General features: G+C 37.7%; 1 protein-coding gene across 1 annotated transcript; it reads right to left on the bottom strand.

Annotated features, from left to right (window-relative positions):
* Positions 1-259: 259 nt before the first annotated feature.
* LOC115919222 (annexin A7-like) lies at positions 260-8,137 on the bottom strand. Its single transcript, XM_030972472.1, has 4 exons — positions 7,805-8,137; positions 3,581-3,882; positions 2,059-2,137; positions 260-420 (listed from the first exon to the last, which is right to left on the bottom strand). Exons 1-4 carry the CDS (start codon positions 7,832-7,834, stop codon positions 400-402), a joined length of 432 nt encoding a protein of 143 aa, XP_030828332.1. The 5' UTR covers positions 7,835-8,137; the 3' UTR covers positions 260-399.
* Positions 8,138-17,183: the final 9,046 nt, after the last annotated feature.

Raw genomic sequence — 17,183 nt, 5'->3', positions numbered from 1 at the left:
GTTCTAATAGAAAAGAGGATACAAATTGTTGAATAACATGTAGGTTTTTATAAGGCTTAAAATAAAAAATAATAATAGCCATTTCAATTACACATGAATTCCCAGTATATTTGTTATTTACAGACCTCTCATGTCGTAATGATACAGTATTTAACAGTATGCACTAAAGAAAATAAGAAATAGGAAGAAATTATAACCAGTCAAAAAGACATTTTTCTATTTATTCTTTCCAAGACACCATGGGGTGATTGAAAGCACATACCAAACTTGGAAGAATAGAGAGTGCTGGATGCATGCAGGCAAAAGAGGTCAAAGTTCAAAGGTGAAAGGTGAAAGATGATCAGGTGGTGTCTCCTCTCTTTGTCTTAGCAGAGTTTCTCAGATGTCCAGTCAGGGTTTTTAAGCCCCCTCTGTGATGCACTGTGGAATGAATATTTTTAGAAAGTCAGTTTGAATAAATCTTTTTTTTTCTTTCTCGAATTGGCAAACATTTAGAGAACTTTAGAACTGTTATATTCTAATTACACAATAATATATGAGTACCGGTAATGAAAAGAAAACGAGTGAACGAGTCTGTGTGAAAACATCTATTAATTAGTCTTTATTGGATTCTAAAAATATAACCGACCTATATACAACTTGTATGATCAAAGGTTTTAATGTTTCTTTTTAACATGAAACATACTTTGCAGTGTAAAACTTAACAAAGGTCTTACGAATAGAAAAAAAAATAAACAAAGGTGGCCTAAATCTGAATTATATTTGACTTAGACTTTAATAAGTTTTAAAAATTTCTTTTTAAAAGGACCCATCATAATTAGAGTACTACACAATAATGCAGTACCAACTCCATGTTAGTCTATACTCCAATCCAGGCGCGTACGCAGGGGGGGGGGGGTTTGGGGGGTTAAACCCCCCCCTTTGGTAATTTTTTTGTGTGTAAACCCCCCCCAAAACCCCCCCCCCCTTTTGGATTTTTTTTTTATTTTTTTTTTTTTTAAATTATTTATTTAAAAAAAAAAAAAAAAAAAAAATTATTCCCATGGCCAACCTAAAAAAGGTGACCTTACCCCCCCCCCCCACGGGTCAAAATGTCAAATTTCCAAATTTCGAGACCAAAAAAAAAAAAAAAAAGTGTCCTCTTACCCCCCCCCCCCCCCCCCCCCCCCCCCCCCCCCCCGCTTATTCAGCGGTCGGCTGAGTCGTTGCGATTTTTTTGGGGACCAAAAAAAAAAAAAAAATGTGTCCTCTTACCCCCCCCCCCCGCTTATTCAGCGGCTGGCTGAGTCGTTGCGAAATTTTCGGACCGATTTATAAATGTTAAAACCCCCCCCTTGAAAAAATCCTGCGTACGCGCCTGCTCCAATCCACATGTAGACGTCCATTGATTAACAAAAGAGAAATGTATAATGCAAAGCTAATGTTCCAAGAAGAGCCCCATGAAAACATAGTCTCATAAGTATTTATTTATATTTTATTACTTTATGAAAGAGCAAACATATCAAATGCACACTGCAAAGAATATCAGACTACATGTATCATATTTAAAGTGTATATACTAGATATCGAATTGAAGAAAAGAAATTGTTGATCGTAATCAGGTGAGCATTTATTGAGGGTTCAATGAGCACTTTGTTCTCTTTGCCAGGAATTCTCAAAATGTCACAAAGGTTGGATTATGCTCTAATACGACTTTGCACTTAGCTATTTTTTCATGGGAATTCCTCATTGTGAACTAAGGCGCGCCCTGGTTCCCTGTGCATATATCTGTGTGCACTATTCCCCCGCCATTGTAAACACTACTAGACATGGACACTGTTCACAATGAGATAAATTGGTCTAGGTAGGAAATGAATGTGGTTGACCGTGTTACATTTTACTTTTTTTTTTTTTAATAACGCAGCTGTTTTGCAGCGTCATACCTGAACGAGGCTTCGGTGTGTGGGATATGAGCACTATTAAATTATCCAATATTATCATGTTTTAGACCAACCCTAACTTTCTCAGACTGGGCCATTATTATGATTATGATTATATTTTTTTCTGAATGTTTCTTACCAGGATGATCCAGACGAATACCCATGGCCAAAAGAAGAATGTAATGATGCAATGCAACAAATGGTTCACACCGCGACGTCTGAAAACAAAAAAGACAAATGAGAAACGTGTTATCACATGAGTAAAAGATCTCTTTAATCTCAGGAGATAATATTTGTTGGATCTTGTTAGAATCTGGGCTGTGTTTCATGACACTGTCATTACTACAAGTTTGCCTACAATTAAAATTGTTAAAGGGATGTTAGTGAATTTGTACATGTAGTAATGACAGTTTCATGAAACGTAGCCCACTTTCTTTCCAGTTACTACAGCTGAAGACTCTTATGGGGCATTGCAAGAAAGTTGCGATTGATTGCAAAATTTGCAACTGATATTTGCAATCAATTGCAAGTCAACTTTCTTTCAGGCCCCACTAGTCTCCTAAATTTCCTTGGATTTTGTTAGGATTAAAGTTTTTAACAATTAATTTAAGTTAACTAGATCAAGCTTTAATTCCCCCCCCCCCTCTCTCTTTTACTAATGGGTGTTGCAAGAAAGTCGAGTCACGATCAATTGCAAATTTGTAAATAATCGCAACGCAACACCCCATTAGTACTACGTACATGTACTGTATATACCGTTCAGGCTAATTAAAGTCTAATCCTAACTTCTCATTCAAATTTTTTCAATATAATGAGGGCAATCAGGGCATTCCATCTTAATTCATATTTGTTATTTGTCCTGGGGGTGTTTTATAAAGCTGTTCGTAAAGTTACGCATGACTTTACGAACGACTTGTATATGAAAAGCCAAGTGGGATGCTCAATCATTATTAACTGCATCAACTAAAGTTGAAATGTGCAGATGTAGATTAACAAACATTTTTAATGCAAAGTATATTTTTTACCATAATTTAATTGAGGTTATTGGGAATATCAGAATTTTTTTTGGGGCATCTTATCTGGTACTTCATATAAAAGTCGTTCGTAAAGTCATGCGTAACTTTACGAACAGCTTTATGAAATACCCTCCTGCACACAATTAATATTATGGTAGTGGTAGGGTGTCAAATAAAAAAGTTACAAAAAATTGATAAAATTTCATTTGTTCACACACTACAGAGGTACTAAACAATTCTAATTAGAGAATATGAAGGATGTTTGATACAGTGTCTTTAAACTTTCCTCAGATTCTTCTTATTTATTTCATGTTGAATAAAAAACATTAAATAGTAGTAACAAAGGAAGGGGTGTAAAAAGATAATGGCAGCAGTGGCATAGCACAAGCTTTATGACCAACAGACTTTGTGTAATGCTTTGCATTTTCCATCCATTCCCCCATATGGTAATGTCAATATCTTACTTCTCCCTCACACAAAGAAGATTCTCCAAGAGACTAAGGGGTATTTCTTGATAAGCCTACAGGTTTGCTGTGTGCAGACATGTACAGCCATGAACGATATTTTCTAAAAATCTGGTATCAGCGAATTATGGCCCTTCTGCACATAGTAACTGATGCCCCTCTACAATGACATCATACTCACTGTTGGTTGTGGACTACTACAGTACTCTGCTGGACAGCTGGTGGGGCCGTCACAACAACAGTGTTGGACATCATCTGGTTCTGAGCTTGGGGTGCATAGCCAGGCTGGGGTGCGTATCCGGGTTGGGGTGCGTATCCGGGTTGGGCAGCAGGGTAGCCGGGCTGAGGGGCGTAGCCGGGTTGAGGGGCGTAGCCAGGCTGAGGTGGGTAGCCTTGCTGTGGTGGGTAGCCTTGCTGTGGTGGGTAGCCTTGCTGTGGTGGGTAGCCTTGCTGTGGTGGGTAGCCGGGTGAAGGGGCTGCACTCTGAGCAAAATGAATTATATGGGAAAACAGTGTAAATGTGTAACTAAGACTGAATATTTGATAATAATAATAATAACGATAATAATAACAATGACAATAACAACAATGATAATAATAATAAAGCTGATTAGTGATGATAATGTTGATAATGATAATGATGATAATGATAATGATGATAATGATAATGATAACGATAATAATAATAAATAATAATAGATTATGCATTAGGAAACTAAAAATGTGAATATAAATCTAAATGTGACAATAATGTGAAGATAAGTTTCCCAGTCACTTTCTTCACACCTTTCCTAGGGTTTTTATTAAACCAACATTGCCAATCTTGAGGACTGTCAGTCTGCTGGGATGTTCCTGTCTAAATAATATTTATTAATATATATTAAGTTGTAATAACTCTTGACATTAGCCATGTTGAAGTACATGTATGCACATGCTGTAGTTTAGAAAACAAACATGTATGTCTGCCCTATTTGGCAGCACACTGACAGGGTAAGCTTCACAAATGTTCACTAGATAAGAAATGGTCCCCCGTAGAAGAATTATTTTGATTATATATCCTATGATATACACTGTAGAAAAGGAAGTGTTACCCACTATTTCTGTATTGCTTGATGTTTTTCATCTGTTTATACCTTTTTGTAATTATTGTGTAGTAATTTTATGATTATTGTTATCATGACGTGTGTAAGAATTATTTGATAAATAAAAGTTTTAAAAGATAAAACAACAAAAAAAAGCTTCACAAATGTTATTTCAACCATTTCCTTAACCATTTATGCAATGTGAAACTACTAAAAATTCAAATTTCATTATATTTCATCATCATTTCACCATCTGATCCAATAGGGATATTTATGACATAAAAGTTTAAGTGTCTAACTCAATGGTGTATCTATGTGGGTGGCAGAGGAGGCATGTGCCCCGGGCAGCACTTGAAAAGCCGCAACAACAAAAAATGGAGAAGGAAAAAATATGAATGAATGAATTACGGTTCGAGGAAGAAGTCAATAGAAAACTAGATGTACAGTACTTAAAACGCATATTGATGTTTCAAATTATCTACTCTCGATGACAGCCAAAGATTTATCATATAAAGTTCTAAAGTTTGGGCAGTGAGATGTCCAAATTAAATATATTGTGATGAGTTTACCATAATAAAAGTTTCTTTTTATAAAAGAAATTTGCTCGCTCATGAAACTTATAACCAGAATGGTTGATATGCAGCCATCAGGCCTCAGCCCCAAAGAAAATATGCTCATATAGTACTCCCATGCACAATTTCATATGGATAAAATGCATTGGAAATTGTGAGTTTAAGGGTTAAAAAATGAACAAAATGTACCACAATTTCATCATTTCCCCCAGGTGCCATAATACATACATGTATAGATAATAGATATGCCCAGTCACCACTGGTGCCAAGTTTATGATTTTCAGGGAATTACCACAGTGAACTGAAAGCACATTTCTGTACAAATGTTATGTTTATCACAGCCTTAGAGGGCGCTATTACCGGTATTCATACAAATTTATAAATAGAGTTTGGGGAATTCCACAGTGGGGAATTCCACAATTCCACGAGAAGCCTGTTTCAAATCGGGCAAAGCTAGTTTCCATGCAATCGAAACCGGGTTGACCAGATTAAACTTTAAAAAAGCAGAAACACGAAGTTGCAAACCATCCAGAGACTCTGAATAAATTGCGTTACTTATTAATTAATTATTTCATTACAAATCTTTATTCTCAGTTTTCTTATGAAGACTATAACTGATTTTCTTATAAAATTGAAGATATTATGGCGTATATATTCAATACTGAATGAACGCCATTAAACATTTACCAACAACAACAACAACCACAGTGCTGGTAGTGGTTGAGCAGGGCAGCTTAGTACTTACATGTACATGCACGCTGTTTGTGCGTGGAGCCTATAGGGGCACATTTGTAGATCCGGTTGAACTTGAAACTAACAAAGTTGAGCCTCCAATTAGTGGTAAATTTTCCACAATATTTAGCTTGTCTTATTTTCACTAAAAGTTGGATTAATTACTCTGGAAAGAATGAGTGTCTGTAATTCTTTTCGTTTATAGTATAAGCAAGATATAGTGGCATGCACTTCTGGAATCTACTAGAGCAGTCCCCACCCTTACGCAGTTCAAAGGGGCTAGAACTTGATGGAATCACACTAAGGCCAGAGTAGACAGTACACAGGGGAACTTTTTTATTTGCACCACAACTTTTCAATTATTGAATATTACAAAGACTGCAAAGACAGTTTTGCAGCCATGCCCTGAACAAAGCAAAAAAGGACTGCACAAAGTACAAAAATACTCTATTTAAGAAGCTGGAAAGTTTTGTACATTCATAAAGGGGGGTGGGGGTCACTCACTCACTCTATACTATTTAAAAGTTTTAAAAATTTAGGGCATTTATCACTTTACCAAGAATTGATCCAGAATTACACCTGTAAATTTATTGTGAGAGTGGGGGTGTAGGGCCTAAATTTCTTTTTTTTGTAATTAAATAGTAGACTTTTAAAATTAAGCCTGAACAATAAGTATTGCCCTCCCATGCCCCCAGCCCCCTTTTCCTTGTATCCACCAAGTGCTACACATGACCCATGAAACACGAGGATTATAAATGGATGATGCATGGATTTCTGCAGATTCTATTTATTTTTGTTGTCAATTAAAAAAAAAAAAAAATCAATTATCAATGCATTGTCAATCTTTTACAAGTTTTAGGTTATATGCGTTACGATAAATAATGTCATTGACATTGGAACGATTGCAGCTGCAGGTGAGATTATAGATTCCCTAATTAAATAAATGTATAAATCGCAAAAAGTTCTATTCATGTATGTTCCATTATACCAAGATGTTGACGTCACTGCCAAAAAGTTTGTTTGCCAGGCCAGCGCGGTTACACTTTATCTTTACCGAGACGCAGCCAGGCCAGCGCCAGCGACACTGTCAAATGATGCCAAAATTTTGGTACGCTCCAGTGAGATTGCTATTGCGTACAGGTAGTGATAATGTAACACAAGTATTGCTAATTATATGACCAATGTTTACCTATTCCGTAGAGTAGAATATGTTCCGATTTAATCCTATTACGCTGTTTAATATACACAAGACTAGATCTATATCAATGTTGTAACTTCTGGAGCCTATGGCCTACTATATTACAACTTACAAGTAGGCCTACCAGGGGCGGATCTATCTTTTTGCTAAGGGGGGGGGGGGGGGTTCGACCCAATTTTGTCCAAGTAGCGACGAGGCATTTTTTTGTGTGTGATGTTTTCCTGGCATCTACTACTAGTACTAACACAATGGAGACCATAAAAAGCAGTGCATGATAACGTCTTTTTAAATCAAGTAACAGTTTAATACACAGTTATATCAAGAGTTATCATGTGTTTGGTTAAGTTATCAGTTGAGTTGAATATCTTCTCACAATATTTGCACTTGAAACTGGTTTTTCTCCAGTGTTCGTTAATTCTTTCTTTGTGTTCTAACTCTTGGCACTTGGTCGGACCTCTCTTTGGGGAAATCTATGATTGGTTAACATTTCAGTGAGTCTATAGACTGAGCACACAGTCATGTGGTTACACATGATGGCGTTTTTCTATGCACATCACATTTGCACTTGGCAGCCCAAGGGGGGGGGGGGGGGGGGGGGGGTTAAACCCCCTACCCCGGCCCTCCCGTAGATCTGCCAATGCAAGCAATGCTTTCTGTTTACTTGGCTCCATCATATTTCTCCCTTTATTCAACTTAGTCTTATGTATCATTCTCTAGCTTCGTTTGTATAAAATTAAAAAATGCAACATGCCAAATGTAATCATTTTGTATAGTTTTATACATCATGTGAAGTATGAAAATAAAGTGAAACTGAAACTTACCGGGTTATATGGAGGTGGTTTGTCGCTCATATTGTTGGTCCTTTCCTTTCACAGGGGCTAAATTGAAGGCTAGATAATTGACTGGGATGAGATGCAATTGTTTTCTACTCTAGATCAAACCAGAATTTGCAGAAAGCCAACGATGAATCTAGTCCGATGATGCCGTTCTTCTTGGTTACGAAGCAAATGTTATCAACAGTGAACTATTTTGTACAACTACAAGATCAATGCGGAAGCGTTGCACAGGACGGTACAGGACAGGTCTTTCGTTTTGTTCCTCCGCTACGTGCTTGAACGACACACATCGCTAGTATAGTATGCACACATCGCTAGTATAACTAGTATAGTATGTACACAATATTGTGTGTGTGTGTGTATTGGGTTTTACAGACGTGTATCAATCAGATATGATTATTTACGTCTGGGACCGACCTTTAAACGTCACCATCCGAAAGACGTGACTCAGTTTCGAACCTGCGTCCTCGGCTGAATCAGTTTGTAACTTCCACTTTTTAGCTGGATTACAGGCGCACGCCACAACGCCTAGTTTTATTGTCACCAGTTAGCCTGGCTTCCAGGCAGAGTAGGTTTTTTCCCTTACCAAAGAAAATGGCATATTTACTGGGGAATGTCTTCTATTCTTCTCCTTATTCTTCTGATTAAGTCTGCCTCCTTCAAATTGACTGAAGATTCTTGCAAACTATATGCGTTTTTTTTTGTATTGCAGCCATAGATAGGTTTATACAATTCTCTCGAACTTAAATGGTAATCCAACCAGTACATTTGTATGAAAGGGGGAAAATAGATAAATCGGACCAATGATAATAAAGTTATGAGTGTTTGAAATATGAGATCATTAAATCTATGCAAATCGAAAATCCCCTATTTGATCACTGGAATATGACGTATTTAGGGAGGGGGGGGGGGTTGGGAGCACTATTTTTTATTTTTTTGGCCCTCGAAAATTTGAAAAATTGGGGGCCCATCTCCAAAAAAAGGTAAAATTAACGTTAAAAAATGTAAAAATACACATTTTTTTTCCCAGGGGGGGGGGGGGGGGGGGGTTAAAATTGAAGAGCTTCAGGTCTGGGTCCCTGGATATGGCTCAGGCTATATATTTTGTAGCTTCATAAGTCCTACTAAAAGCTACTTTCTACAAATAATTTTTTTTTATTGGCGTATAAACAATTACTATGGTTTTTTAAAATAGCAATCACAGTCCTTAAATGGCTATGATAATGGACCTGCTTGTTCTAGTTAATGTCTTAGTGGTATAGCCCGCATAAGCTCAGTCGGGGCAGGGTTGTGGGGCAATATTTCCCACAGTACAAGGGGGACAAATTACGATAGGATTATTATGTGTCTTATGTTTTCCTTTTATTTGTCACCACAGGAGCGGGGAAAATATATTAGCTAGATTATGATAATTATCAAAGCTAAAAAATCAAAATACTTTTAGAAATATATGATACAGGGACGCTACCGTTTGCATAATGCCTTAGGGTCACCAAATCGAGTCTAATTTGGCTTAAAATTTTGAAAATCAAACTTCCTTACCCATATGGCAAATATATCGTGCCAAATTGTATATTTACGAAATGCTTGAAAATGGTGAATAACTTAAATCCCTACAACCCCTCTCTCTGTCGTTTCCTTCCTTTGCTGAGGGTTAGAGACATGATAGATCAGTCCCTTGATGGTAACGCTGCTACACCCCACTGCCCCCCCCCCCCGTGAAACACACAGGCTACGCTACTTGGACGAAAAATGTAGGTATTATGTATTTGTACCTAGGGAATACTGCGGGAAGATGGGTCGCGTACATTAATGGGGCACGTCTTTTTTCTTTATTTGTTCAGAAATGTGTGTTTTCAATATTTGTTTTCTACAAAATATTCTTACCCATTATCTCGCTATCTTATTATCATTTTGTTTATTAATTACTACTATTTAATTTTTTTTTAAAATTATTTTGAATAGCGACCGTCTTCTTGTATTATGAATAGCGACCCTCCTCTTTATCATAAATAGTGACCCTCATTTCGTTTTTATAAATAGCGCCCCTCTTCTTTGGATGTGAATAGCGGTCCTTACGAATAATGGCCCTTTTCTCAAATTATTAATAGTAGTCCTTATGAATAGCGGTCCTCATGAATAGCGGGGATTCCCCCTAACAAGTCGCCTTCTCGTACTGTATAAGGCACCACGGCGGGTTTGTACATCTCGCCTCTCCGTTTTCTCGTCTAGAACAAGGCGAGTTTGTAAAAAAAACACCTTTTCACCATTTCATACCCGATAAGACGAGAAGACGAGATTTGGAATCTCACTTTCTCACCTTCTTGTACCTGAGAAGTCAAAAAGACGAGATTTGGTATCTCGCTTTCTCATCTTCTTGTACCTGAGATTCTGAGAAGTCAAGAAGACGAGATTTGGAATCTCACTTTCTCACCTTCTCGTACCTGAGAAGTCAAGAAGACGAGATTTGGAATCTCACTTTCTCACCTTCTCGTACCTGAGAAGTCGAGAAGACGAGATTTGGAATCTCACTTTCTCACCTTCTTGTACCTGAGAAGTCGAGAAGACGAGATTTGGAATCTCACTTTCTCACCTTCTTGGACCCGAGAAGTCGAGAAGACGAGATTTGGAATCTCACTTTCTCACCTTCTTGTACCTGAGAAGTCGAGAAGACGAGATTTGGAATCTCGCTATCTCACCTTCTCGTACCCGAGAAGTCGACATCCTTGGTTGCCATTCTGTTAAACGATTTGTCCATCTATTGTCTTGAAGTCTTGCTACATGCCCAGCCCATCTCCACTTGGATTCTCTGACTTTCTCCATGATGTCTTTAACCTTTGTTTTCTGGCGTATGACTTTGTGATTGATTTTGTCTCACAGAGATAAATGTGACATCTTTCTCTCCATAGCTCGTTGAGTAGTCACAAGCTTCTGTTCTATGTCCTTTGTCAATGACCATGTTTCTGATTATGTCATAGTTGTTAGAATGCTTTGGTTGAACATTCTTCTTCTGAGTGACAATATGTTTTTATCGGTCAACATGTCTTCCATGTATCTTCCAAAGTTCATCCATCCTACTTTTACTCTCATCATAACTTCTTCTTTTGTGGTGTCTTCCATTTTCAAAGTTTGTCCCAGATACTTGTAACTCTCACTCTCTCTAACGTTCGACCTTCTATCTCGGTGTTTTCATCTGTGTCATATACCCCATTCACAGTGGTTTTGAAATTTGTAGCGGCGTTGTAGCGGAGCGGCGACACCGCCATAACACCGCTACAAATGCATTCACAGTAGAAAAGTTATCCCGCTGCAGCAGCGGGATAAATATCATGTACCCATTCACGCTGCAGCGGGTGATTTTATTACCTCCGTAACAAACACGTGTATGCATGGCTCATGACCCGCGAGTGACCCCGATATGACCGGAAATACTTGCTTGAAATTGCGCGGTAAACATGTCAAGTTGCTTTTTGTATCCTCGATCATATTACTTTTTAAAAAACTAGCATTTTTATTGCTTCCAGTCAGAATATTTTAATTTTTTGAAGTGTGAAATATTTTTATTTGGATAATTATAATACCTACATAATAATAAAATCAATTTGAATCCACTGGTTACTTTATTTCTATTTCACTTTATGTTCCCCATTGCTGTAGAAAAGAGGTCAGTGATAGGTAAGTAAACAAATCACATGTGTTTGTCGCGGTGTTATAGCGGAGAGCCTTCACACTGAGTAAACACCGCGACAGCAGCGGGACTGTCCCGCTGCTGTAGCTAGGCGTCCCTAGCGATAGTTTGTGTCGGCGTTATCGCTAGGCGGTGTTATCCCGCGATAGTTTATAACGGGTCCGAGCCTTCACACTGAAGACAACACCGCGACAGCAGCGGGACAGTCCCGCTGCTGTCGCGGTGTTTGAGGCCACTGTGAATGGGGTATACCCATTCACAGTGGCCTCAAACACCGCGACAGCAGCGGGACTGTCCCGCTGCTGTCGCGGTGTTGTCTTCAGTGTGAAGGCTCGGACCCGTTATAAACTATCGCGGGATAACACCGCCTAGCGATAACGCCGACACAAACTATCGCTAGGGACGCCTAGCTACAGCAGCGGGACAGTCCCGCTGCTGTCGCGGTGTTTACTCAGTGTGAAGGCTCTCCGCTATAACACCGCGACAAACACGTGTGATTTGTTTACTTACCTATCACTGACCTCTTTTCTACAGCAATGGGGAACATAAAGTGAAATAGAAATAAAGTAACCAGTGGATTCAAATTGATTTTATTATTATGTAGGTATTATAATTATCCAAATAAAAATATTTCACACTTCAAAAAATTAAAATATTCTGACTGGAAGCAATAAAAATGCTAGTTTTTTAAAAAGTAATATGATCGAGGATACAAAAAGCAACTTGACATGTTTACCGCGCAATTTCAAGCAAGTATTTCCGGTCATATCGGGGTCACTCACGGGTCATGAGCCATGCATACACGTGTTTGTTACGGAGGTAATAAAAATCACCCGCTGCAGCGTGAATGGGTACATGATATTTATCCCGCTGCTGCAGCGGGATAACTTTTCTACTGTGAATGCATTTGTAGTGGTGTTATGGCGGTGTCGCCGCTCCGCTACAACGCCGCTACAAATTTCAAAACCACTGTGAATGGGGTATAAGTTAGTCATATATTTAGTTTTCTCTGTGTGCATAGTTAGGCCAATGCGTTTGCTCAATGATGAGTAAACATTTATTTTGTGTATTTAAGAGAGTTTTATTTAAACATAGTACAAATAATGAGTTGTTATGTGGCTTGTCTTTATGCATAGGAGTTATACATCTAATTTCACCAATGCAAGAATTCATTTGTTCAAATATAAAGCAATTTTCGTCTTCTTTCATGATGCATACAGTATTTAGCGCCAGAGTACAGATTGGCTTAAGATTCAATCTACTTGAATATTTTATAAAGGCAAGGGACAAAATGAAAAGGATAGATTCCAAAGATATACACAGTGTATATCTTTGGAATCTATCATGTTATGACTATTATGTTCTTATATTTCCAACTACTTGACACAATTTTTATCAAGTATATTGACCATATTCGATGTTTCAGAAGAGTTCTTAAAGGCCTTGTTTTGCAAGCATGTGTTGCAGGATGGAGTGATTTTGATACAATCTCTTTTCAGCATGATGTTTGTCTCTCGTATATAACTTATAACTTATAACTTTTGTTCGTATAGCTTTATGATGGATAAATATTTGTCTTGTCAGAATATTAATAGGAGAGCTCTATTTGAACGCAATTTATGTGTGTCTTTAGTTTTTTACATAGGTATTAAACACCTAATCATATTAATACAAGAAAGCATTTGTTCGAATGACAGGTCATTGTCCTCTTTTGCCGTGATGCATAATGTGTTTTGCAATATATAGACTACATTTCAGTTCAAGATTTAACTTATTTTAATGTCTATGTATGCTAATGACAAGGAGCAGACATTGTTTGCCTCTTGGCCAGGAATTAAGAATGTAGGCCAGCTTTGTAATATACAATTACACTGTAAGTTACGAGAAAGGAATTCTACTTCGTGTGCACTTGTTGCACTCAAGCTAATGTTTGTCTCTCCTGATGAATAGTCTTGGCATTTATTCCATGAATGTGCATGGTCTTGTTGATCACCGTAAACGTTCTCAGGACTGGTGTTTGAATGGTTACGACAAAAAAAGCTAATATATTCTTTTTGCAGGAAACCCATTCAACTCAAGAAACCGAATTTAAATGGAAAGAAGAATGGGTTGTAGGTACTGTATTTTTCTCACATGGCAGTTCAAACAGTAGAGGTGTTTGTGTCTTGTTGAAAAATGTGCATGATATTGACATTGAAAAGGTTACCTGTGATAACATGGCCAGAAAATCACTCTTGTAAATATTTATGGTCCCAATATTGATGACTCCTCTTTTTTTAATAACATTTTTCAAACCCTGGAACATTTTGACTGCGAATCAGTTATTTTGGGTGGTGATTTTAATTTTGTCTTTGATATTGCTAAAGACAAGAAAGGAGGACGCATGTTTACTCATTTTAATTCATTGAGAAGTGTAAAATAGCTATAGAAGAATATGATTTAGTCGATGTATGGAGAATGAAAAATCCTAACATACAGAAGTTCACATAGCATTCGCAAAACGTGTTTTGTCGTTTGGATTTTTTTCTGATTTCAAACAATCTTTTGTCTCAAGTTAACACCACAAAAATTCTGACTGGTTTTATGACTGACCACTCAGCTATTTTCATAGAATTTGTTCCATTCAATGAACGTAGAGGCCGGGGATTCTGGAAATGTAATGTATCACACTAACAAGATGAGACTTATGTAGAACTGATTCGTCTAAAGGTACAGAAAGACCATATAGAAAGCTTAGATCCTAACATGTTTTGGGAATTTTTTGAAATGTGAATTACGTTCGATCACAATTACCTATTCAATAAGAAAGTCAAGAGAATCCAGAAGGGCGGAGACTATGTTCATTGAGAAAATAGCCAAATTGGAGGCTTTCTATATTGTATAACGCAATCTGACACTCTCTCAAATGAAATCAAACAATGTAGAGAAGAGTTAGAGTTGATATATGATAAAAGAACAGAAGGCAGTATTATCAGATCTTGTGCTTCTTGGGTTGAATACGGTGAAAAAATACAAGGTATTTTATTAATCTGGAAAAGAGAAACCAAAGGCAAAAAACAATTACAAAATTAATTGATGACGAGGGAAAAACTGTGACGTCAAGTAGAGAAATCTTGTATACGGCCAAACAATACTTTGATAAAGTTTACTCATCATGTCATTCGCCTTCTCTGGATATCAATGATTTCTTGTTGAATGATATAGAATGTCCCAAACTCTCAGATGATGTGCAGAACAAATGTGAAGGTCTTATAAATTTACAAGAATGTATTGATGCACTCAAAACTATGAATAGTAACAAGAGTCCGGGTACTGATGGTTTTCCTGCCGAATTTTACAAATTCTTTTTTTAAAGATATAGGAATCTTCATGCTTAGCAGCTTTGATTTATCGTTTAAGCATGGTTTATAATGTCACTCGAGCAAAGAAGGGGGATTATTCAACTTATCCCAAAAAAAGGCAAGGACCCTATGGAGGTGAAAAAGAGCACTCATCAAAGATGAAAGGAGCACTTATCAGAAAGGGAAGGGGCAATTATTCGAAAGAAAAAGGGGCACTTGTCAAAGTAAAATGTGTACATCTCAGATTTGAATAGGGACAATTATCGGAGGTGAAGGGGCATATCAGAGGATAGTCTCAATGCTGGGTTGGACTATGCCCTACAACCGTGTTGGATTTTGAACTAAATTTTGTTTCTACATCTCTGACTAATCTGCATCTGATTGCAATTTATATAGAGATATTATATATGTTGCAAAAAATTGGAAGGTACATAATCTAGAATTTTTTCCGTTTGCCTTATGGTAATCGTAGGGAAATTGCTAATTGGATTACATATACGTGCAAAAGCATCTGAAGAAAAACACGATTTGAGACACATGTTCAGAGGTAAAAAAAAAGAAAAAAAAGGGGGGGGGGGGGGGGGGTAGTGAGCATTAATTTTTTTTTTTTTGGCCCTCGAAAATTTGAAAAATTGCACCCCCCTTGAGCGCCAGGGGGGGGGGGCATCTAAAAAAAAGGTAAAATTAACGTGTTTTTTCCCAGGGGTCGCCCCCTGGATCCGCCACTGCCTACAGCCATAGGCGGAGATCCGGTGGGGGGGGGGGGGGGTGAGGGGGGGGGGGCAATATTTGACCAAGGGGGTTGGCCTATGTAATCATCCCCCAGTGTTATCCATATGTTTATGATACAATGCTCACCGTCAAGGCTTTCATTTAAATTTTACCTAATAATTGAGTGCTTACAGTGCTTTGGTATTTGCCCTGAGAGTGGCGGTGAATAATTGTGGCCACATTTCTTTTTATAATTAATGAGTAGACTACTTCAATTATGCCTGAATCATAGGTATTGCCCTCTCATGCCCACGGCCCCCTTTTCCTGGTATCCACCAAGTTCTGCACATGACTCATGACACACGAGGATAATATATGATATTAATTTTATTTATTGTAGTAACTGCCTCTTTCACCTTAATAACATTAAACGTTTTTTTTTCTCCTAAGGATTTCTTTTTCAGCTTCCATTTTCCTTCTAATTGAATTCACATCCCATTTCCATTCATTTATTTATTTGAATAATTTAACCATGTACTCTTATTTCTGATATTTATACAGGGTATAGCACATTTCCATCAATAGTGGTCATCTTCCAGGCCATATGGCCCTGTTTGGTAGTAATAATGATAATAATAAGCATTTCTATAGCGCCGTCTAACTAGAAATTCTATTCCGAGGCGCATTTATTATTACCCCGGCTAAAGCATGATGAATGGTAAATGGAGGAAATGCATGTTCAAGAAGATTTCACAATCTGGAAGATTTCACAATCTGTTTGAGAATAACAGCGTCATTGATTTGGAGAGTTTGCCCAAGTCAGGTCGAGTTAGCGGCAATAGGGACTTTTAGATTTGCACGTCGACAGCTTTGACTGCAAAGTGTGACGTCATTTTAAGGCACTGCGCATGCGTCACGTCGTCTCAGTCGGCGATCGAGAATGCGTCAACCTTGATTTTCCTAAATGTACGGTACTAGTATATGCCGCGTGCGCATAAAATATACAGTTCCTCAGGTAGACAAAGGAACATCCCTTCCATGCTATTATGTAATAATGTGTAGAACAGGTGTCACATGCATATTCACCTGTTATACACATTTTTACATAATAGCAGTGAAGGGATGTTCTACCACAGCAGTAGGCCATTTTCGTAATGTAACCAAATTTAATGCACAAGTCTTTGTGAAGTGCCTCAATACAAATTATTTCATTCACCTGATAGGAATAATAGTATTTCAATAGTCAGAATGCAACTGCATATATTAAGTGTTGCTAGGTAGGTCAAGCCATCATGTTGTCCAACCTGGTAACAATTAATGTATGCAGTTCGGATTCTATCTATTGAATGAAATAATCTTTATTGAGGCACTTCACAAAGACGTATGCATTAAATTTGGTTACATTACGAAAATGGCCTATTGTTGAGGGTAGAATGAGGAACTGTATATTTGTCCTCTTTCTTTGTCCATCATGTTCATAATGTTACTTACTGCATGCATGTATATCGCCGAGTGCAATCTAAAAGATTTCTAATTGTAGTCAACATGGCAGTTGAGTACGTTGACACTCATGATCAGTCGGCGTTCGTCGTGTTCTCGTCCACTCAATCTAAAAGTCCCTAAT

Source organism: Strongylocentrotus purpuratus, unplaced genomic scaffold (assembly GCF_000002235.5).
Source record: "Strongylocentrotus purpuratus isolate Spur 01 unplaced genomic scaffold, Spur_5.0 spur5_scaffold_6, whole genome shotgun sequence".
NCBI classification, from domain to species: Eukaryota; Metazoa; Echinodermata; class Echinoidea; order Camarodonta; family Strongylocentrotidae; genus Strongylocentrotus; species Strongylocentrotus purpuratus.
The sequence above is the reverse complement of the archived record's forward strand: the minus strand, read 5'-3'. Positions and strand labels throughout refer to the sequence as shown.

Excerpts from the sequence above, each read along its gene's own strand:
- LOC115919222 (XM_030972472.1), bottom strand. The coding sequence starts at position 7,834 with ATGAGCGACAAACCACCTCCATATAACCCG. Across the intron at positions 3,883-7,804 it reads AACCACCTCCATATAACCCG|AGTGCAGCCCCTTCACCCGG; the intron begins GTAAGTTTCAGT and ends CATTTTGCTCAG. Across the intron at positions 2,138-3,580 it reads GTAGTAGTCCACAACCAACA|ACGTCGCGGTGTGAACCATT; the intron begins GTGAGTATGATG and ends TTTTGTTTTCAG.